Below are 24,703 nucleotides of genomic sequence, written 5' to 3'. Positions count from 1 at the left end.
GTACCGAAACACACCCTAAAAGTGTTTTTCTTCAATTAAACTTGATATCAAATTTTAGGATATGGTAGCTTGAACACACACTCAAAGTGTTATTCTATGATAGATCCCTTTTTCATAACAATGCACTCATCCTATCGAAATTTTGGATACGCCTCTATACCAACTCCATATTCATCATTCCCACCACCCTCACGTCTTTAACCTCCATGTCGACCTTAATAGTGTGTCACACCTCGGGAGGGTACCCTAGATGTGACCGATACTCAAAAATCATTGTTGGTCCCCAAACGAACCACTTGGCCTGATCACTGGTCCAATCATACAGCGGAAGACTCAAAAGTAAGGAAAAACACTTCATAGAGTGTAACACGACCAATAACTTAAAGAATAAAGGCCAAAGGCCAACAATCAAATCCAAATCTATGTCGTAAGAATAGTTTGAGAGTAGCTAGTGAAGATATAATGACATCAAATCAAACCATCACTGTCTAGTCTATGAAACCTCTACCTCTACTATCTCAATGGAGCTCATGATAAGTTCATGGCTACCTCAATGAAAGAAGAGTACTATCTCAACAGCACGTCACTCGGCTCCTCAGCTCAAGATAAGTGTGGAATCCTCCAAAAGCAGGGAGGACTCACCAAAGCTGATGACAAATCTAATCCTCAACGAAGCACCTGTTGATGATCTCTAATACCTGTCTCTGCATCATGAAAAGATGCAAGATCAAATGAACGCCAGTACGTGGAATGTAAATGATAGAAAAATAATAACCATCAAGATAGAATAAGCTCAAATCAGAATAAAGAACTCAATCAGGATATGACAAGTCTAAAGTAAATATGATTTAGACAGGAACAATCTTATGCCAATCAAACCAATCATTTAGAGTACTATCAAGACCTATCTGGGAGTTTCTCTTATCCGAGAACCATCACCTATGAGCCGATGGGGTACAATGAGCCGACGTCATTGCCACTTCCGTCCAATACTTTACTAGGGTAAGGGACAAATAAACCAATCAAGGATCCACAATCAATAAGTCAAGTCCACTTTAGGGATAATAAGGGAATTCATTCAATTTATGGTACAATCCTCACCTACGTTGGCTATGTATTTATTGAGTTCGAGTTGTTAGTTACTCTCACCCAATTCGGTGCTCGATACTCCTCCCAAGACTCAGTGCTCATAAAACTCTACCCAATCAGTTCAATCTAGTCATTCGACAAGTCTCATTTGGACTCATTTCAATTCATCAATTCTATCACAATCAAACCTCTTAACCAATCAAACTATCCAATCAATCTCAATCAAATCTTTCAAGAGTAGTTTAGATATGCATTTATGACAACACTTAATTCTATTCAGTCATTTGGATTCCATTTGTGAAAATACAAAGGACCTTCAAGTTTCATTAAGGCTACATTCATGTTCAATCCCATTCACATACAAGGCGTTCATCGTTCATGGTTCTAGACTCAATCATTACATAGGAACATTCAAATATTGGTAAATTTTTTAGTTAGAGTTCATGTAGAAATAGGTCAAATCATTTGTTACAAGTATTATAGTCATAAAACAATCATCAATATCATATTACACAAGAATATACTAAGGTTTAAGGAAAGCTTTCAAGAAATTACTCATGGAAGACCCAATTCAACTCAATTTCACATGTCAACTAATTAGGGGACATGGTGTTACATCTCGCACCTTTGCGCATTCGGAAAGAGGAAAAAAAATATTTTTGGCTTGCAAAGAATGAGGTTGTGAATTATTTTATTTATTTCAATTATTACCGGTATGATGTTCATGAAAAAAAAATGGTGTGGAAATACGGAAGAAGACCGAGGGCAAAAAAATTTGGAAATTTTGGAAACTAATTTTGTGAATTACTTGTAAGACTTATAGTTGGGCTTTAAAAAAAAGGGAATAAGAGAAATTAGGGCCCAATACATGATATGGCCCAAGCCTTGAAAATTTAGTTCATTAATTATATTGGCCCATCATCTATTTAGTATATGTGTCTCTAGAAGTTTCAAGACTTCCAAAGAGAGCTAAGTCATCTTCCAAAGAGAAGAAGAGACCGATACTAGAGGAAGAAAAGGGGAAAAATTCCAAGTTTTTCAACTTTGATCCAAAAACCTTGTCTTCTTGAATTCTTGTCAAGTTCGAGGCCCTCTTCAACGTGGTATAATTAATTGAGCGAGAAAGTTTCATTTGTGGCAAGTCAAAAATTGAAGAAAAGGTAAGAATTCTATCTTTTTTATGTTATGGAAGAAGTCTATGTGTTGTAGCTAATGGAATTAAGTGGAAATTATGTAATTATGATGTATGTGGGTGTGTGACCATGTGGGTGTGCAAGTGGGTGTGTGTGGTCATGTGGTGTGATGGTTGGGAGAAGAGGAATTGAACTTTATTTAGCTTGTTAGTGGTGTCGTTATGGCGATTATGGTGTAACTACAAGTTTAATGATTCGAGACGGCATTGAAATTGGTTCTAAGTTGTTATAGAGAATTATGTGATTTTAGTATAGTTTTTGTGTAATTATGGAAATAGAATTCTAGTATATGGATTATTGTTATTCTTAATGAATTTGGAAGGAGACAATGCAATTTGGTAGTTTCGTTACATTCGTAGAAGTTTTGGGTGGATTATGGTTTTGGTGGAATTCTTACATATTGTATGGCATAATGTTAACTTCTTTAGAATTATGATTACGTGGTCTTGAGCTAGTAAATGAATATGAAATGTTGATATTAGTTTGAAGGTGAGGTGGAATAGAACTTGTGGCCTTATGTGACAAAATAGAAGAAGAAGAAAGATTTTTAGTGTAAATTGTGCTTTGTAGTAATTGTTGATATTGTTGGTATGCTTGTGGGTGTTGTTGTTGATATTCTAGCCGAGTTAAATTCTCGGGGATGTTGAATTTATAGGGGAGGTGCTGCCCAAATTTTTGTAGGCAAGTAAAGGAAAAAAAATTGAACTCTTAAAGGCTTATAATTTACAATTGGTAATTGTGACCATTTGTAGATTTTGGAAGAAACGGGATTTGAATTTGAGTGAGCGTAAGAAGCGGATAAGGTATGTAAAGCTCCTCTTTTTCTTGTTTTGGCATATCCTAAGTGTAGTAGGTTGTAATTTGAGTCTCGGGAAAAACTCTACTCACGAGAATCCAAGCTTGAATTTCCTAGAAATCCATTCAGTGAAATTGAATTAAAAATTCATGTATGTTGAAAAGAAACATGCAAATATCCGTAACTTCTACTTATATGACCGCATCATCCTACAACCTTGATAGATGACTCCGTAGGGCCAAATGTTTGAAATTTATGTACGCCACCTTGGCTTGGCCAAAGGTGGGCCCACTAGCTCCGAAATTCACCTAGTTGTCCTATCTAGTTTATTCTGATAAAACATAAAGGGATAACTTTTGCCCATGAGTTTTCCTACAAAAACTAAGAATAAAATAATAATATCCCGATCGTCCCCTAATGTTCTAATACCCGTTTTGGGACTGTAAACATAATTTCAGAAATGTTTGATATATATATGTGCTGCATTAGTTTCTCACTACTCCGCTTGTGCATATTACTATGATATCGTTCGCCGGAACCCGGGCCGGCTTTGTAATCGTGCGCCCTATAATATACTCAGTAGTATGATGTGTTACGGGTCCCGAGACCTCGCCATAGGGTCGGGTACCGTCTATGGTGACATGATGTGACATGGCATATGATATGTTTTGATGATATGGCATGCTGTGATGATACGATATGTTTGGGGTTGGTACGGAGATTTGAAACCTTCTGGAGTATGATGTGTTGTGGCACCAGCGTCAGGGTGGTGACCACGTTCTTATGCCTTATGCATGATTTTACTTGCATTGTGTACATATGTTTTCAGTACAGATTTTGATGTTCTGGTTTGGTATGTGCTCCGTGTACCCTCCCTTTCAGTTACGATTTATATTCCTTACACGTGTGCTTTACATATTCAGTACATATTTCGTACTGACCCCCTTTCTTTGGGGGATGCGTTATATGCCCGCAGGTATAGACGTTCTGGATCCATCGGCGTAGGCTGCATACCTTCCTCTACTACAGAGTGCTCTATTGACTCGGAGCCGCATTTTGGTATATGCCTTTCTGATGTACACACTCTTATGTATTTGAATATTTGGGTATGGCGGGGCCCTGTCCCGTCATATGTTTTCGTTATGCTTTGGTAGAGGCCTGTAGACATAGGTGTGGGTCATGGGTCGTATATGTTCGTTCGCGTATGATTTGTATCTTAATGTGGCCCCTTTTGTTATAACGGCCAAAACGGCCCATATGTTTGTATATATGTACGTATCCGGTGACGCACCCTCCGTTGCCCCTTTTTGGTTTGATAAATTATTTTTCTGCATACGCGGCTACTGAAATTAAGGATAGCCTGCTATTCTGATTGAGACTAATATTAAATTGGAATTATTTTGTAATATGATGATTTGGTATGTAAGTTCGTTTAGGTGTCCTAATAGGGCACCAGTCGCGGCCCACGGGGCTGGGTCGTGACAAAAGTGGTATCAGAGCGGTTTGTCCTTGGAGTGTCTACAGGCCGTGTCTCGTAGAGTCCTGGTTATCGGTGTGTTGTGCACCACATCTATAAACAGGAGGTTGCAGGACATTTAGGGTGTTACTTTTCTTTGAATCTTAGATCGTGCGCGAGAGCTGTGCTATTAGGATGAATTCCTTTTCTAATCGGCTATTGTATTTTTCAGTGATGCCTCCAAAGAAGGCGATGGCGGCCCAGAAGGGCAAAGCAGTGGTCGGATGGATGAGTCGAAGGCCGAGAGCTACCCGAGCTCGTGCTCAGACTATGCCAGATGTTATGCCCCAGTCAGAAGGGTCTGCTACACCACCACCGGAGGAGCCTGGAGCAGCTCCCCCATTAGCTCCAGAGGCTCCAGCGCCCGAGCCTCCAGCTCCTCAGCTTAGGGCGGAGGATAGGGTGCTGAAGGAGGCTGTGCAGTTGCTGACGACGATAGTAGCGGGTCAGGCTCGCGGACGTGGGCAAAGAGGTGATGATGATGACAGACGTGATAGTTTGAGGGTCCGCGATTTCCTGACATGTAATCCTCCAGAGTTTTTTGGGTCTAAGCCCGAGGAGGACCCCCAGGATTTTATTCGGCAGATGCAGCGCTCATTGAGACTGGTCAGGGCTTCTGAGACCGAGTCTGTTGAATTAGCTTCACACAGGTTACGGCATGTTGCGATTAACTGGTATGAGTCTTGAGAGCTGTCCAGGGGCGAGGGTGCTCCCCCAGCGGTATGGGATGAGTTTGCAGCTGCCTTCCTCAGCCACTTCTTACCCCCAGAGCTGCGGCGGGCGAGAGTTGATAGATTTTTACAGCTGAAGCAGCGAGGCAGGAGTGTTCGAGAGTACAGCTTGGAGTTTGATTCTCTGGCCCGATATGCACCTACTATTGTAGTTGATATGGAGGACAGGATGCATCGGTACGTGATAGGGTTAGATCGTTATTTTGTTGACAGCTGTATGGCGATGGCATCTCAGGTCGGCATGGATATTGGCCGACTGCAAGCCTATGCGCAGGGAATGGAGGACCGGCATAGGGGAGATTATTCTGGTAGAGATCGTGACAGGAGGCCGCCCAAGAGGTCTAGATTAGCGGGGTATTCTGGAGATTTCCGAGGCGGGCAGCCTCAGCAGCAGTCCAGTAGATATCTTCCTCTGTTAAACCGGAGTACGCAGTCCGCCGTCAGACGACTTGATAGTGCAGGGCCGTCTGGGGCCGACCAAAGTTCCAGAGCATCAGGTCCACAGACGAGCAGAGGTTCTGGTCAGTCCAGGCCCCCTATGCCTCGGTGTTCTTATTATGGGAGATCACATCCCGGGGAGTGCTACCGAGCTACAGGAGCCTGTTTTTCTTGCGGCCGTCAAGGCCATATCATGCGAGATTGTCCGTTGGCGAGTGGTGCAGCTGGCGCAGTTCAGCCGACAGGATCAGTTGCTGGTTCATCGTCTACCCCTCTAGCTGCACGTTCTGCGGGACGAGGTATGCCATCACTGGCGGGCCGTGGTTGAAGTCGTGGCGGGGTTTCTGATTCTAGCGGTCCTTCGAACCGCATATATGCATTGGCTAGCCGCCAGGATCAGGAGGCGTCGCCAAATGTTGTCACAGGTACATTATTGGTTTTCTCTCGATCTGTATATGCATTGATTGATCCCGGATCTACTTTATCATATATCTCTCCGCTCGTTGCTAGTAAAATCGGAATAACTCCCGAACCTATAGAGCCATTTGAGGTAGCTACACCAGTTGGGGATTTTATTATAGCTAGGCAGACATATAAGGATTGTTCTGTGATTATATGTGATCGTTGTACTAAAGCTGATTTGGTGGAATTAGATATGATCGAATTTGATGTTATTATGGGGATGGACTGGTTAGCTTCCTGTTATGCTAATGTTGACTGCCGGAAAAAGGTAGTTCGGTTTCAATTTCCAGGAGAACCAGTGGTAGAATGGGTAGGAAGTACAGCATCGCCGAGGGGTAAGTTTATTTCATTCCTCAAGGCTAAAAAGATGATTCAAAAAGGCTATATTTATCATTTGGTTGGGGTATATGATACTAAGGCCGAGACACCTATTCTCCCATCAGTTCCGGTAGTCAATGAATTCCCAGATATATTTCCGGAAGAGCTTCCAGGCCTTCCTCCTGAACGGGAGGTAGAGTTCACGATAGATTTGTTGTCGGATACTCAACCTATATCCATCCCTCCGTATAGAATGGCGCCGAGGGAATTAAAAGAATTGAAAGAGCAACTGAAAGACTTATTAGACAAAGGCTTCATTAGGCCCAGCACATTGCCCTGGGGAGCGCCGGTATTATTTGTAAGGAAGAAAGATGGGTCACTGCGGATGTGTATTGACTACAGACAATTAAATAAGGTGACCATAAAAAATAAATACCCCCTCCCCCAGATTGACGATTTATTTGATCAGTTGCAGGGTTCCAAATATTTTTCAAAGATTGATTTACGTTCGGGCTACCATTAGGTATGGGTACGAGAGGCAGATATTCCAAAGACTGCTTTCAGGACCCGATACGGGCATTATGAATTCAGGGTGATGTCTTTTGGGCTAACTAATGCTCCAGCGGTGTTTATGGACTTGATGAATCGGGTATTTCGGTCGTACCTTGATATGTTCGTGATTGTATTTATTGATGATATTTTAGTTTACTCACGATCAGCAGAAGCACATTCCGATCATCTGAGAACAGTACTCAGCATACTTCGACAACAAAAATTATATGCTAAATTCTCTAAATGTGAATTTTCGTTAACCTCCGTGGCATTCCTAGGGCATATTGTTGGAGCAGATGGCATTCGGGTCGATACACAAAAGATTGAGGCTGTACAAAATTGGCCCAGGCCTACCACACCGACAGAGGTACGCAGCTTTCTGGGGTTAGCCGGGTATTACAGAAGATTTGTAGAAAATTTTGCTTTTATTGCGACACCCTTAACAAAGCTAACTCAGAAGGCAGCAAAATTTCATTGGACTGATGCTTGTGAATGCAGTTTTCGATTGCTGAAGGAAAAGTTGATTACAACTCCAGTTTTAGCTCTTCCAGAGGGGTCAGAGGGGTATGTCATTTATTGTGATGCTTCGGGTATTGGGATAGGTTGCATGTTAATGCAGCACGGTCGAGTCATAGCTTATGCTTCCCGACAGCTTAGACCGCACGAGAGAAATTATCCCACTCATGATTTAGAATTAGCCGCGATGATTCATGCCTTGAAGATGTGGCGGCATTATTTATATGGGGTCCACGTTGATATTTATACGGACCACAAGAGCCTCCAATATATTTTTAAGCAAAAAGAGCTAAATTTGCGGCAGAAAAGATGGCTTGAATTATTGAAAGATTATGATGTCGATATTTTGTATCATCCGGGGAAAGCCAATGTGGTAGCTGATGCACTTAGCCGCAAGTCCATGAGTAGTTTAACCGACGTGCCACCAGAAAAGAAAGAATTGGTTCATGAGATTCATCAGTTAGCCAGCCTTGGAGTTCGTTTGGCCGATTTTGGAGATACCGGGATTTCTATCCGAGATGTTGTTGAATCATCACTTATGGAAGAGGTAAAATGGCAGCAGTTCGAGGATCCCAATTTGTTACAGTACAAAAATGTGGCTTTTAACAAAGAAAGGACTCAGTTCAAAATTTCGTCTGATGGGGCATTATTATGTGAAGGCAGGATATGTGTACCTGACATTGCAGGGCTGCGGCAACAAATTATGGGCGAGGCACATAATGCCCGATATTCTATTCATCCGGGATCCACAAAAATGTATCATGATCTCAAATGTTTATATTGGTGGGATGGGATGAAAAGAGATATTGCAGAGTTTATTGGTCAGTGTTCTAACTGTCAGCAAGTCAAGATCGAGCATCAAAAGCCCGCTGGATTACTACAGCAAATGGAAATTCCCGCTTGGAAGTGGGAAAGAATTAATATGGATTTTTTTACAGGATTACCACGCACTCTACGCAGGTATGATTCTATTTGGGTTATTGTTGACAGATTAACAAAATCAGCCCATTTTCTTCCTGTCAGGACTACGTATTCGACTGGGGATTATGCTAGATTATATATTAAGGAGATAGTAAGGCTCCATGGAGTTCCTGTATCTATTATAACCAACAGAGGTGCCCAATTTACGACTAACTTCTGGAGATCCTTCCAAGAAGGATTAGGGACTCAGGTGAGTCTTAGCACCGCATTTCATCCTCAATCTGATGGACAGGCCGAGCGCACTATTCAAACGCTGGAAGATATGTTGCGGGCCTGTGTAATTGATTTCAAAGGTAGCTGGGACGATCATTTGCCACTTATTGAATTTGCTTATAATAATAGCTACCATTCTAGCATTCAAATGGCGCCATATGAAGCCCTATATGGTAGGAAGTGCAGATCCCCGATTGGTTGGTTTGATGTGGGCAAGACTAAATTAATTGGGCCAGATGTGGTACAGCAAGCAGTTGATAAAGTAAAGCTTATTCGGGAGCGATTATTGGCTACCCAGAGTCGACAAAAATCATATGCAGATAAGCGACGTCGACCACTAGAGTTTCAGATTGGCTATTGGGTATTTCTGAAGGTGTCGCCCATGAAAGGTGTGATGAGGTTCGGCAAAAAGGGTAAGCTTAGTCCGCGGTATATCGGACCTTATCAGATTACCCAGAGGATAGGCGAAGTCGCCTATGAGCTAGACTTACCGTCCGATCTGGAGGCAGTGCACCCGTTATTTCATGTATCTATGCTTCGTAAATGTGTTGGTGATCCTTCCAGAATATTTCCTATAGAAGATGTACAGATAACAGAGGAGCTATCTTACGAAGAACATCCCGTAGCCATTTTAGATCGGCAGGTGAGAAGATTACGGACCAAGGATGTACCCTCTGTCAAGGTTCTGTGGCGGAACAATAACCGAGAGGAAATGACCTGGGAGGCTGAAAGCGAGATGAAGAAGAAATATCCGTACCTGTTTCCTATGCCGTCAGGTAACTTAAATTTCTTAATTAATTACATTAATTAGTAATTAATTATGTGTGCCGCCCATATAAAGAATCCAACCCATAAGGCTAATTTAACATTCGGGGACGAATGTTCTAAAGGAGGGGAGGATGTTACATCTCGCACCTTTGCGCATTCGGAAAGAGGGAAAAAAATATTTTTGGCTTGCAAAGAATGAGGTTGTGAATTATTTTATTTATTTCAATTATTACCGGTATGATGTTCATGAAAAAAAAATGGTGTGGAAATACGGAAGAAGACCGAGGGCAAAAAAAATTGGAAATTTTGGAAACTAATTTTGTGAATTACTTGTAAGACTTATAGTTGGGCTTTAAAAAAAAGGGAATAAGAGAAATTAGGGCCCAATACATGATATGGCCCAAGCCTTGAAAATTTAGTTCATTAATTATATTGGCCCATCATCTATTTAGTATATGTGTCTCTAGAAATTTCAAGACTTCCAAAGAGAGCTAAGTCATCTTCGAAAGAGAAGAAGAGACCGATACTAGAGGAAGAAAAGGGGAAAAATTCCAAGTTTTTCAACTTTGATCCAAAAACCTTGTCTTCTTGACTTCTTGTCAAGTTCGAGGCCCTCTTCACCGTGGTATAATTAATTGAGCGAGAAAGTTTCATTTGTGGCAAGTCAAAAATTGAAGAAAAGGTAAGAATTCTATCTTTTTTATGTTATGGAAGAAGTCTATGTGTTGTAGCTAGTGGAATTAAGTGGAAATTATGTAATTATGATGTATGTGGGTGTGTGACCATGTGGGTGTGCAAGTGGGTGTGTGTGGTCATGTGGTGTGATGGTTGGGAGAAGAGGAATTGAACTTTATTTAGCTTGTTAGTGGTGTCGTTATGGCGATTATGGTGTAACTACAAGTTTAATGATTCGAGACGGCATTGAAATTGGTTCTAAGTTGTTATAGAGAATTATGTGATTTTAGTATAGTTTTTGTGTAATTATGGAAATAGAATTCTAGTATATGGATTATTGTTATTCTTAATGAATTTGGAAGGAGACAATGCAATTTGGTAGTTTCGTTACATTCGTAGAAGTTTTGGGTGGATTATGGTTTTGGTGGAATTCTTACATATTGTATGGCATAATGTTAACTTCTTTAGAATTATGATTACGTGGTCTTGAGCTAGTAAATGAATATGAAATGTTGATATTAGTTTGAAGGTGAGGTGGAATAGAACTTGTGGCCTTATGTGACAAAATAGAAGAAGAAGAAAGATTTTTAGTGTAAATTGTTGATATTGTTGGTATGCTTGTGGGTGTTGTTGTTGATATTCTAGCCGAGTTAAATTCTCGGGGATGTTGAATTTATAGGGGAGGTGCTGCCCAAATTTTTGTAGGCAAGTAAAGGAAAAAAAATTGAACTCTTAAAGGCTTATAATTTACAATTGGTAATTGTGACCATTTGTAGATTTTGGAAGAAACGGGATTTGAATTTGAGTGAGCGTAAGAAGCGGATAAGGTATGTAAAGCTCCTCTTTTTCTTGTTTTGGCATATCCTAAGTGTAGTAGGTTGTAATTTGAGTCTCGGGAAAAACTCTACTCACGAGAATCCAAGCTTGAATTTCCTAGAAATCCATTCAGTGAAATTGAATTAAAAATTCATGTATGTTGAAAAGAAACATGCAAATATCCGTAACTTCTACTTATATGACCGCATCATCCTACAACCTTGATAGATGACTCCGTAGGGCCAAGTGTTTGAAATTTATGTACGCCACCTTGGCTTGGCCAAAGGTGGGCCCACTAGCTCCGAAATTCACCTAGTTGTCCTATCTAGTTTATTCTGATAAAACATAAAGGGATAACTTTTGCCCATGAGTTTTCCTACAAAAACTAAGAATAAAATAATAATATCCTGATCGTCCCCTAATGTTCTAATACCCGTTTTGGGACTGTAAACATAATTTCAGAAATGTTTGATATATATATGTGCTGCATTAGTTTCTCACTACTCCGCTTGTGCATATTACTATGATATCGTTCGCCGGAACCCGGGCCGGCTTTGTAATCGTGCGCCCTATAATATACTCAGTAGTATGATGTGTTACGGGTCCCGAGACCTCTCCATAGGGCCGGGTACCGTCTATGGTGACATGATGTGACATGGCATATGATATGTTTTGATGATATAGCATGCTGTGATGATACGATATGTTTGGGGTTGGTACGGAGATTTGAAACCTTCTGGAGTATGATGTGTTGTGGCACCAGCGTCAGGGTGGTGACCACGTTCTTATGCCTTATGCATGATTTTACTTGCATTGTGTACATATATTTTCAGTACAAATTTTGATGTTCTGGTTTGGTATGTGCTCCGTGTACCCTCCCTTTCAGTTACGATTTATATTCCTTACACGTGTGCTTTACATATTCAGTACATATTTCGTACTGACCTCCTTTCTTTGGGGGCTGCGTTATATGCCCGCAGGTATAGACGTTCTGGATCCATCGGCGTTGCTGCATACCTTCCTCTACTACAGAGTGCTCTATTGACTCGGAGCCGCATTTTGGTATATGCCTTTCTGATGTACACACTCTTATGTATTTGAATATTTGGGTATGGCGGGGCCCTGTCCCGTCATATGTTTTCGTTATGCTTTGGTAGAGGCCTGTAGACATAGGTGTGGGTCATGGGTCGTATATGTTCGTTCGCGTATGATTTGTATCTTAATGTGGCCCCTTTTGTTATAACGGCCAAAACGGCCCATATGTTTGTATATATGTACGTATCCGGTGACGCACCCTCCGTTGCTCCTTTTTGGTTTGATAAATTATTTTTCTGCATACGCGGCTACTGAAATTAAGGATAGCCTGCTATTCTGATTGAGACTAATATTAAATTGGAATTATTTTGTAATATGATGATTTGGTATGTAAGTTCGTTTAGGTGTCCTAATAGGGCACCAGTCGCGGCCCACGGGGCTGGGTCGTGACACATGGAAGAACTCAAATCTATGTTTTAGTTAGCCTTACATACCTAGAATGTAGACTGGGATTTCAAATTGCAAAGGATTTGCTTGAATCTCTTGAACCCTAGCCTCCTCTCCTCTCCTTAGCCCTAGTTCTTAAGTTAATTTTGTGTAAAAAGACTTAGAAATGTGTTTAGGAACTGTTTCAAGGTTGAAAACGCCCTAAGAAAGTCGGGGGTTAAGTATAGGAGGGGTGGAGAAAAGTCCCGAATGCCCCTCACTTAAAACTGAAAATTGGGTACTGTGATAAAGCAAGTCTGCGATGCGGACTTGATCCATTTCAATACATTTTTCAACTTAACACATAAATCACATTCAGTGAATGGGTTTTATGAACAATTGATGAAAATGAACTATGTTGGGGCACCTGTCGCGCACTCTTCTGGTTAAGCAATTTTGCCTCGAAAAATTATCTTTTGATCCGGTTGGCCTAAACTTCAACCAAGACCACTTTCTCACATGATTCTTCCCCTGATCAATATTCTGGCCTCGGATTGGCCAAAAAAAGTTAGGAATGATATGTTATACGAGCGCGCTATCCTCTAGGGGTATTTGGTAATTTTGGGGGTATAACATAGTGCTTGCTTAGATTTTATACAAATATTTTTTTGGGATAATGTATAAGTACTCTCGTGAACTATAACTGAAATTCCATCGACACACCTTAACTTAACTAGGGTCCTATTACCCCCCTAAACTATTTTATAATGTAACAAATACACCCTAAAAGTTGACGTGGCATAAAAAGTGTGCACGCTCTCTTAAAGGCAAGTGATGAGTGAAAGAATTGGACAGATGTCCTTTTTTAATTAGTAACTTTGTAATTTGTTAGTACATATAATTATTGATATTAAAACATATACATATTTAGTTATTTTCATTCCTTTCCATGTAAAATATTTAATTTAATTTCTTCCTCACTTTAAACTTTATTTTTTTCTTTCATTAATTTCTTATCTTTTCACTTTTAATTATTTTTAAAAAATAATTAAAAAATGTTCTTTAACTTTAACGTTTTAATTTTTTTAAGTTTTCTTTGATTTTTTTCACTTAGTTTGATATCCATTCAAAATTAACTTATTTTAAATACACGGTATTTGGAATTAAATTTGAAATCAAATTAAAAGGAAAGACAAAAAATAAAAAGAGTAAATAAAAAATAAAAGAGAAAAGACAATGAATGAAGGTAAAAAAAAGGTTTAAACACAAGGAATATTTTTAAATTGTTTTATGTGTATTAACTTAATTTAAATACAAGATAAAATAAATAAGAAGATTTAAAAAGAATTAAGAATTATTTTTAAAATAAAATAAAATATATATATATTGATGTGGCATGCGAGTGTGTACAAACACTATCAACTTACTTGGTTGAAGGTGCCACATCAACACAAAAGGTGTAAGATAATGCAAAAAAAAAATGAGTTTGGGGGTGGGATGTGGGGAGGGGGAGGGCGTAATAGGACCCTAGTTAAGTTATAATGTGTCACTGAGATTTCAGTCATAATTCAGGAGGATACTTATACATTATTCCTATTTTTACAAAGGATTTTTTCAACTTATTTATCAAATATTAAAAATAAATTTAAAAACTCACTTATTTTTCAGAAAAAATGGCAAATTTTCCGGCGTACCCAAACACAGCCTAAAAAAGTTCTTCTTCAGTTATACTTGATATCAAATTTTAGAATAAATGGTAGCTTGAATACACACTCAAAGTTTTATTCTATGATATGTTTTCTTAAATGAAATAATGTCAATACACTTTATTCTATTATATTAAAGCTTTATTTATTCTATGATACTTTTCTCAAAATGTACATTATTTCATGTTATTAATGTAGGCAGGCTTGCAATCACACAAAGGAACATCTATATATAGTACTCATATATAATTTTATATTCTCCATCTCTCATTCTTCACCTTCAGAAAAGTTGAGCATAGAAGTATTTTAAGAAGAAACTCAAGTTCACTCCAACTAGTCCATTTCGAATTTATGAACAACCAAACCAGGTAATATTTTTGAAATGTTTTATACAATATCTCACCTTATACACTTATACAACAAATAAATAATGTAATGATAATAAAAAAATATATGTATTTATAACCAACATTCTATATAAATGTCGTTAAAGCCTTTATAATCAACACTCTATATAACAGCGAACACAAGATATATACGTGTATATACTACATACAAGGTATATTTATCTATTTTATTTATTTTTATATCCACAATACTTCATCTCTATTTAGTTTTTTGCTCTAATCATATTTACTATACACATTTATGAAAAAACACAATTTCTTTTCTAGTGTAAAGGGAAAAGTGAATGAGAATATGAAAAAATACAATTTCTTCTCTGTTTCTGTTGTTTCAAATGTAAATCAACTTCTACTATTTTTTTATGAAGAAAAACATTATATTAATCTTCATGCAAACAACTTGCATGCTTCAAAAAGTCCTACCACATCTCTACCATCCTCACTAATTGATGATTTTTCCGCTGCAAATCAATGAGAAATTTTTATTATAAAGTATGATTTTTTCACTCATTTTCCAAGGAACTAGCTCATTGGGAAAACGCATGGTGGAAAATAGATCCCACTAAAACACAAGAAAGCCTCCTAATTTTTATGTGCAAAAATTTCACAAGGAAAAATAGTGACTTTTTAGTAGTGTCTGTTTCAATTTGTTTATCTAATTTTGATTTGATACAGAATTAAGAAAGTAAAGAGACTTATTGAATCTTATGATCTTAAACTAAAAATATATAAAATGTACTAAAGTGCCCTTTAATCTTTTGGTCGTAAAAGTGTCCTGAAAAAGTTACTGATAAATGAGAGAGAGAATTAAAATAAAAAGGTGAGAGTATGTGTTTTCTATTAGATTAATATAACGGTATTCCTTCCTGATCTTTTTATTTTTAATAGATGAAATTAGTTTCTTTTCCTGCAAGTTTTGACAAGACATAGTAGGGTTCATTTCACTAAGTAGCATGAGAGTTGATGTTATATAATTTCCCTTTTATTGCTTTGTTTTCTCTTTTCAAATCAAATTCTGCAATGAAATGATTTGGATTAAATATAATAATAATAGTCATGGTATCTATGAATTGAAATTAAAAAGAATGTGTCTTTTTGTAGGAATTGGATGGCACCCTCCACTGAGATTATCTCAATAGATAACCAATTAATTCCACCGCTTCTTCAAACTGAAAAAGATGAGGTCCCTCTCTCAACTATACAAAACATTTTTGCTGCTTCTTCGATGTAATTTTAGGTCTACCTCATGATCCTAACACGTTCACTAACCATGGTTTAACACCTACGGACCGGTGCATTTGTAGGTCGGCATAGGACATGACCAAACAATCCTTGTTCTCTTGTGCACCATTTGGAGAATATGTAGTCATTGTTAATCTTATCAAGTTTTGTAGGACCATGGAATCTTAACATATGCATCGATCTTTATAATATTTATCTTGTGAATGTGTTGAACTTCAACAATCCTAAGATTCATTTAAAATATAATATTACTTCTCTGATAATTAACTATTTTATAAAAAACAAAAAGCATAGATACACTTAGATTTGACCTCAATTATCGCTTATAAAGTACTTATGTTTAACCAATATCACCCTTTAACTGTTGAATATATAATAAAAGAAAATGTAGCAATGTAAAATTGCAATTTAATAAAATATTAAAATACCACACTAACAAGAAATAATGGATCGGGTGAGGTATGCTTTTAAAGTTATGTTGACATTTTTAAAATTAAAAAAAAAACAGTTTTAAATTGTTTTTTTAATACATCTTGTTAATGAAAAAGATAAATTTACATAATTTGTTAAACGTCCAAAGTATATATGCACAACTTTTTTTAAATGCAGATATATCTAATCTAAATCGTAAAGTTGATCATATTAAAAGAATATGTAATTGTTTGCTTATTGCATAGTGCTTCTAATAAACATTTTAAAATTTCTTATTCTCTTCCTTTACAGATAGAAGAAGGGAGGAAAGTGGATCATATAATCGACCTAAATGATTTAGACAATTTGTATATTAAATCGTGGACGATTTCCAAAGTAAACGTGTGGCTACGTGAATCAAATCCAGATGCTTATACACCAAAGATGGTATCTATTGGTCCTTACCATAAGAAAAATCCTCAACTTGATTCAATGGAAAAGTACAAAAAATTGTACCTAAGACGATTTCTTCAACGAAAAGAGGGGCTTGATGTGAAAAGTTGCATTAGTGAAATGGTGAAACTGAAGAAGGAAGCACTAGAGTGTTACGACGATATGAAAGACATCGATACTAAAATGTTGTTGCTTGATGGTTGTTTTGTCGTTGAGTTTATTCGAGAGCATTCTAGGGAGCATTCTCCAAAAGGAGAAGACAAAATTATCAATATTAATAATAATTACATTAGACCAAGAGGTCACGTGTTCAATCTTTGGAAATCAGGAATGCGAGGTAAGGCTATGTACAATAAACCCTTGAGGTCAGTCCCTTCCCCGAACCCCGCGCATAGCGGGAGCTTTAGTGCATCGGGCTGCTCTTTTTACATATCCCGAGACTTGTTGTTACTGGAAAACCAACTTCCTTTCTTTGTCCTAGACCAACTTTTTCTCATGACAAAGCAAGATGATGATGAACCATTGGAAAAACTGGTGAGTCATTGGTTTCACTCTTTTGTTCACTTCCCAATAACGACAGAATGTAAAGCAGGAAATATCAAACATTTACTTCATCTACTACACATATTTTCATGTCATGGGATTACCAAGGAAAAGTCAAACGATTACAAAACAATGGAAATGGTCATGCCAAATGCAACAGAGCTTTCCGAAGCTGGAGTTAGCTTTGCAAAGGTCAGTAATATGACAAGTTCATTCGATATAAAGTTCGAGAATGGTTTGATGACAATTCCTTGTTTTCGAGTGGAAGATGATACGGAAACCATCCTGCGAAATCTCATTGCTTATGAGCAACAATCATCTGATGAACATTCTACATATTTCAGTGATTATGCAACTTTCATGGATCATCTTATAGACTCAGACAAAGATGTGAATTTGCTTCGCAAAAAAGGAATCATAGTGAACTGGTTAGGAGAGGACAAAGAGGTGGCTAGCCTCTTCAACAAAATTGGAAAAGGGGTCACTTTGTATCATGATGGCTTCTATTACAATAAACAATTCAGAAAAGCAGTTGAACATTGTAAAAAACCATGGAACAGAATGAAGGCAAATTTGAAGCATAATTATTTTAGTAGTCCTTGGGTAGGAGCTTCAACTGTGGCGGCCATTATACTCCTCATACTCACAACTATACAAACTATTCTAGCTTTCACAGGTTCCGTTATGTAAGTAGTAATTATTTCAATTCTAGTGTTTATGAGCTTACGAGTTTTTCATGTCCCCCTTTTGTATTGGGTTTTATAGTTGAATGTTAATTTAATTTTGGTTTATTTCAAGTATCTATACCTATCACCTCCCACCAGCATTATGCAAGCGAGAACATTAAAATCTAAAAAAAAACAATAATACTATCCTCAAGAATTGAGTAAATTAACCACCAACACGATATCTGCCAAAGACAAGCATAGTGAAACAGGGCATATTGTCAATTCTTGGGTCAGATTCTCAAAGAGGAAAATCATCTGCACAAAATGGTTTCTTCTCTCCAATCAAAAACTTGTTTCTACTCAACATGTTGGAGGCATGTCAGAAGCATGCTTAGGACTAAATTGAGTTAGCTGTATGGTGTGGGTATTTACTTGTTCTCTTCGATGATCAGAATGGACTGTGGTTAAGGAAAGGGAAACACCTGTCAAAATGAACTGGTTCTGTGATCGCAATATCTTTGCGCAATCACAGCATTAGTGATTTCTGCATGGTAACAAAGAAGTTTGTGAGCACAACATATGCCTCACGATTGCAACGAGGCACGGTCTGGGAGGCAGTAAGCCAAAGCTCCAAAATCGTGATCGTGAGCGCGGTTGCTTCAATCTCCACTCTATGGGGCTGCTGAGGTATTGAGCTCAGCTTCATAATCTCGAATACGGGCTCAAGGAGTAAGGACCACAATCACAGTGTTCTTCTTGGGCACTCCAATCTTCAATGCTGTGATCATTGCCAGACCTGTGGTTGCTTCAAAGGTATTTCAAATGTACAACTCTAAAATTTATCATTTTTCTCGATTCCCACTCCACAAACTCGGTCCAAGAAGATGGAATCACTCCCACTCCTTCCCATCATTAAGGTAAGTTGTTTTAAGCTATTCCTGGTATAATAACTCATGATTTAACTCTCAAATCATAGATTTTTGGTTTGATTACCTATTCGACCAAATTTCACCCAAGAACTAAGGCTTGAACTATTGAGGTGGTTTGAGATATTTGACACTACCCAACTTTCAGTTAGACTCTTTATAGCTTATGAGTGGTGTGATTATGCTATGGGGATGAATCAAGACTCACCGCCGATGTCATGAAAATGGCTGGATGACTGGTCAAAAGATGAATCAGCCTCCTGTTTGCATTATTTTTACAAATATTCTATCCACTCGTATTAACAACTAATGCTTAAAGCCAAAAAAATGTAAACCTCCTTTGAGCAATGGAGCTAGTTACAAGTTTGAACAGATATGAAAATTTGTTTTTTGCATAAACATTTTACATTGGTGAATGGGTGTATTAGGAAACAAAATAAAACAAAAAAGTCATCTTCTCAGATGATTGAAGTTCTTGAAAGATGAAATTGCCTGCTGCAGATATCTTAGAGCCTTTTGATGATTAAAGAACCCCATAAACCAGAACTCATAATGGTCCTCTGTAACTAACTGTATATACTTCTGTGATGGCTTCTCCATATTTTCACCCTCTTTTGCTTTCCGTATCTTAGTTATTGGGATCGATACCTTATAACAAACTCTTAAGTAACTTTCCGGTTGGAGATAAGAGCTTTATTGATCTCTCACTACAGAAAGCAATATTATCAGTAGAGATAAAGAGAAGGCCTGCTATTGGACCAGCTGTAGTTGATAAATAGCATTGAGAAACCTTCAATAGTTTTTCATCATCTCTAACACTAAACTTCTGCCTGAATATCTTCTCCAGTCCTCCTACTTGAAGAATTTTTGCTCCAAGGCTCAATTTTCCCTTCACAGTTTCTGTTAGCTTCGGGCTTAAGCTCACTGCATAATTTTAGTTGTGATATTAGAATCAATACTTTGTATTGTGTATACACGTAATTAGTGCTTCTTTGCATGAATTTTAGTACTTCATGACTCACTTATATGTGTTCTTTAGGTTTACAATTGTGTTTGGCCGTGACTTCACTTTTAAATACTAAATTCATTATTTGCAAGTTGAAGTTTACCAATCAGTATTATGCCGATAACACTCGTCAAATATTGAAAAATTTGTTTGAGGATTATTTGGTTTTCAATCACAAAACTTCAGCTGTTTATTTCCAAAGGCAAAATATTCCTTTCCAATTTCTAACTCCAAACGTGAGTGCTTACCATGCTCGCGGATGCCTTGTGCAAGACAGTCCATCCTTTCTCCCAGTTTGTTCATCTTACTAATCACCGATTTTCCTGCATATTCAAAAATTAATTTTCAATCTTAATGATCTCTTCTTTTCAAGGGTCATTAATTGATACTGTTTAGAACTACTACAATATAGAGTTGATTCTTCAGCAAGAGATGGGGAAAATACTCACGTTGCTTTAATTTAGATAAGATCTTTGATGTTGCAGATGGAATATGGTCTTGGCAAGAAGATAGGGATAGTAATCTTTTAGGCTGCCTTTCAAATGAACATACTGCTGAACTCATGGGAACACTCACCACATTTCCACTGATTAAGTCCTTCATTGTGACTGCTGATCTTGAAGAGGATTACTGTATTGCTAAGGTAACTGAAATATATTAGGTTTTGGTTGATGGTTTAAGACCATTGCTTGCAGAACTATATATATATAAAAGTTGATAACTGTTGCATGAGTCAGCTATTGGTCATCAAAAATAAGCTAAAAAGATCTTGCTTTTTTTTTTTTTTAGAATTTTCTGTCAAATTGCAGTGCATGTTCATCCTCTGGCTTCTCCTCTCTCTTTTAACCTTTGCTTTCAATCCATTAATTAATTTATGTTAGTGGGTGTAAATCATGGAAAATCAGATCTCAAACTTTAGAAAAAACAAAAGAAAGTTAGGGATTTCTTTCTATCTGCTTAAGCTATAAAAAAAAAATTACCCAATACTTGTGTTGGTCAAAGATAGTAGCAGTGATAGATTCACATAAGATCGAAGAGTGGTATTTGAAGACCTTTCATCAAAAAATAATACCTTGTTTATAGAAAATCCTAAGTGCATATAGGTAAAACGTTACATATATTTTAAATCTTGTTGAAAATCATTACTTCATATATAGGTAAAAAATTAATTTTTATACATATATTTAATCTTGAACATATACTTGGTGGATTAGCACAAGCTGACCTAGACGATACCATCATAAATAATAGTATATTCCTTAATTTGCTGCAAAGGTTTTAAAACGCGTCTTCTTTTAGCTTTCTTTTTAATTACAGTAAACTAAATCTCATGTTGCCTTATTTTATTATGAAGATTTTTGTGCAGATGTGGTGTTTTCAACTTTTGTGTTGGCAGATCTGCTTTGTGATGTAACCTACTTTTACTAGTTGAGTAAAAGCAAGAGAAAGCTTTCCATTTTGAAGTCATATTGTCATAACTAGTAAGGTAGTTTAATTAACCCTCAACAGCCTTTTTTCCTTCTAAAACTTCAAGTTTCAATTGGTATTATCATATGCTTCTATAAATTTTATGGTTTCAAGTTGCTAATTGATATAGAATACCTCATTACCCCCTAAACTTGGCATGGTTTATTCAGTGCACTCCTAAACTTTTCGTAGTCCTACTTACCTCTAAATTCTTTTCACAAGCTTTAATGCATAGTAAAATTATCCCAAGTTAGTTTTCTTAGGCTGGTACGATTTAAGTTTGACAAGCTAACGGCAAGAATTTATGACATTAAAGTTAAGTGGCGATCCACAACCACCATTGGATTGTCCCCTTTGAAACATGAATGAGTCATCCATAAACGTTGATTTGTTGCTCACTAAATCAGGCAAAGGGAAAAAGTGTAGCCATTCAACTATTTCAATCGGTTACAAGAGGGCCAACAATTCTGGATTATAGTAACTTCTCTTGTAAGGCAGTTACCTTATATTAGTTTTTTGTCCTCTCATCTTGAGGTGTAAAGACAGGATTTGTAGTCCATTTATGCTGACTTTATGTGGAACACACCACACATGCATGACAAATGATTTAATTCTTTTGAATAAACTAACTTATTTTCTTCTTGACCAACTTTTGCCTTTGAAAAATCATGAGATGAGAGAAATGTCAAGTATTTTTAAATGGTAATTTAAGCACAAAAAAGTACTTGTATTTTCTGTTAGAATAATAGGAAACAATACTGAAGAAGGAAGAGTTTGCCATGTTAAATTCAGTGTGCTTTAGAGATATTTGCCATATATTCTTTAGGGGAATCCAAGCAATTTTCTTTAGGATTCAATAAAGTCTAGTATATTGCAAGCCAACTTATACTACTTCAATAGAGGCCTTATATTTATAGAACTTGAGAGATGACTTTTAAAAAAAGTTGTTTTCTCTCACGAACAGATGTATCTGCTCAATTTAAGCCATACAAATGTTAGAAACTAATTCAACAATCCCCTAATAATTTGTAATAAATCTCATAAAATCATACATACCAGAAAGTATCTTGCATAGATTTTAACTTTCCATTAGTGTAAAACCTTTAAGGTTTGACTAAGTTGATGGTATCCTAAGATTTGAACGGTTCATTATGTCAAGCAAGGAGTACCATACAAATGTTTAGTAGCTGTTAATTATGTGTTGAATTTTTTCCTTTGTATATTTTAGAAAACTAGAAGGGGAGCTTTGGAGTAATTGGTAAAATTGCTTCCATGTGATCAGGAGGTCACGGGTTCAAGTTTTGGAAGTAACCTCTGACAGAAATGCAAGGTAAGGCTGCGTACAAAGGCCCTTGTGGTCGGGCCCTTCCCTGAACCTTGCGCATAGCGACAGCTTTAGTGCACTAGGCTGCCCTTTTTATATTTTAGGAAACTCATAATCCCTGTTGGTTTAGGAGACTCTTTGTCCTAATAGATTTGGGAAAGGAATATATTGTCCTCCTAGAATTGGAAGAATATTTTCCTTCTAGGTTTGGAACTACTTGAGATCTATCTATACATATAAGGGATATAGTTGGGGATTCTACAGGAGGCAGAGGATCCACAATATAGTCCTTAGGTCTTGCGAGCATTGTACACTTCTTTTTTTCTTTCATAGTGGAAAACTCTCTCTGCTTTTGTGTAACACCCATGAATTTTTTTTTCCGCAAAGACTCTAACATTTCTTCACGTTTGTGTAGACTTGAACCGAAGGACTTGTAATTTTATATATGATTTAGGATCAATTCCTAAATATTTGAAGTATATTAGATGTGTTTTAGGATCATAAGAGATCTCTAACACAGAGTCAAAAGTTATGGCCTTTTTTCTACAAACTAGTACTGCAGGAATTTCAGGCCTGGGCGATCACTGCAGGAATTTCAGGCCTGGAGCTCCAGTGGCGCCCGGCGCCACTATAGCGCCAGAAAACAGTCTCAGTAGTTTGTTCCTTGGCGTGACGCGCCACTATTAGGTGTGCAGGGTTTTAAGCCCATTTTAGCTTGGCGTTGCAGTGGCGCGACGCGCCACTATAGTACCAGCAGGATTTTAGCCCATTTTTCCAGATTTTTGATGAAGGGCAATTGGACATTTTCCCTAAACATATATACACAACTTGGAACGTTTTGGGATCATTATTTTCAGCCTTCTCACCTCCAAAGAAACCCTAATCTTCATCCCCTCTTCTCTTCCAAATTATCTCCAACAAAATCCTCTCAAAAGCTCAAGGATTCAAGATCTTCAAGTCATGTCTTTGATTTTCGGTGAGATGTTCTTCATTTCCAGGTATGTAAGGCTAACCTAAAATATGGATTGAGTTCTTCCATATGCCCCATAGATGTGTTTGATGAAGATGGTGAAAGACTTGAACCTTCTATGAAGGTTTTCTTAAAATTTTCCTAAAACTCTAGAATATTTTTATATACTAGTAATTGATTGATGATTTTCATGACTTAAACTCTTGAATAATTATCTTTCATGTTTATTTCATAAACCATAGTTACATATTGACAAAAATGAATTTTGTATATAAATTAATATGTATTGATGGTGTTCTTGAGTTGAGTTTCGTTGAGAGTATGGATTCATGTATTCATTCACATGAACCCAAGATGAGATTTCTTTTGTCATAATTGTCTTGAGGTTGAGATTGATGGTTTTATGTGTATGTATTGATTGGAATGAAAAGAATGAATTGGGATAGTTATGAATGTGAAGGGCATAAAAAGAAACAAAACCTTGGTAGAGCTAAAATGTCATTTTGTTTCTATAAATGGAATATAGAATTAAATAAGAATTTTGGAGCAAGATGCTTGATAATGATGTGAATGATGATGTTTGATGATGATGTGAATAATGATGCTTGATGATGATGTTTGAGGTGAAATGGATTAGAGTCTAATGTGACTACATGATATGTGATTTGCATAATTTGATTTGATTGGAGTCACATGAGTATAAATTATTGGTTGGGAAGGAGTTTTAAATAAATTATTTGTGAACATTTTTGCATAAACTATTTATACACTGTTTTGAGTTTAAAGAATGATTATTTTCATCTTTGATTTAAAAAAAAATTTAAGTATGAGTTGAGTTTGAGGAGTCTCTAAATTATCATTTTTGAACATGAATATTTTGAGTATAAATGAGTTGAGTATTTTTATATTAAAATATCTATTTTAAGTTTGAGTTGAGGAGTTGGAATTATATTTTAAATGCATATAATATTTTCTACATCCATTGAGTTGAGATGGTATCAAATTTAAAGAGAAGAGTTTGATGATTGAGATGAGTCGATTTGAAAGAAGGTCCAATG

The 24,703-nt window shown here is 37.1% G+C and overlaps 2 protein-coding genes, 2 long non-coding RNA genes and 1 pseudogene across 4 annotated transcripts; 4 read left to right on the top strand and 1 right to left on the bottom strand.

The window, feature by feature from the left end:
* The first annotated feature begins 1,940 nt into the window (after positions 1-1,940).
* LOC129870763 (uncharacterized) lies at positions 1,941-4,486 on the top strand. Its single transcript, XR_008762125.1, has 3 exons — positions 1,941-2,249; positions 3,035-3,085; positions 4,055-4,486. It is a non-coding gene; the product is annotated as an uncharacterized LOC129870763 (long non-coding RNA).
* A 4,467-nt stretch (positions 4,487-8,953) lies between these two features.
* On the top strand, positions 8,954-9,772 carry LOC129869913 (uncharacterized). Its single transcript, XM_055944481.1, has 2 exons — positions 8,954-9,581; positions 9,696-9,772. The coding sequence occupies exons 1-2, from the start codon at positions 8,954-8,956 to the stop codon at positions 9,770-9,772; spliced, it is 705 nt and encodes a 234-aa protein (XP_055800456.1).
* Positions 9,773-10,085: 313 nt separating this feature from the next.
* On the top strand, positions 10,086-12,071 carry LOC129870915 (uncharacterized). The gene is made up of 3 exons (XR_008762160.1): positions 10,086-10,255; positions 11,025-11,075; positions 12,045-12,071. It is a non-coding gene; the product is annotated as an uncharacterized LOC129870915 (long non-coding RNA).
* A 3,672-nt stretch (positions 12,072-15,743) lies between these two features.
* On the top strand, positions 15,744-18,061 carry LOC129870572 (putative UPF0481 protein At3g02645). The gene is made up of 2 exons (XM_055945395.1): positions 15,744-15,818; positions 16,601-18,061. The coding sequence occupies exons 1-2, from the start codon at positions 15,744-15,746 to the stop codon at positions 17,972-17,974; spliced, it is 1,449 nt and encodes a 482-aa protein (XP_055801370.1). The 3' UTR covers positions 17,975-18,061.
* A 1,062-nt stretch (positions 18,062-19,123) lies between these two features.
* On the bottom strand, positions 19,124-20,558 carry LOC129870574 (GEM-like protein 7; annotated as a pseudogene).
* Between the last annotated feature and the right edge of the window lie 4,145 nt (positions 20,559-24,703).

Source organism: Solanum dulcamara, chromosome 10 (genome assembly GCF_947179165.1).
Source record: "Solanum dulcamara chromosome 10, daSolDulc1.2, whole genome shotgun sequence".
Classification (NCBI taxonomy): Eukaryota; Viridiplantae; Streptophyta; class Magnoliopsida; order Solanales; family Solanaceae; genus Solanum; species Solanum dulcamara.
The sequence above is the reverse complement of the archived record's forward strand: the minus strand, read 5'-3'. Positions and strand labels throughout refer to the sequence as shown.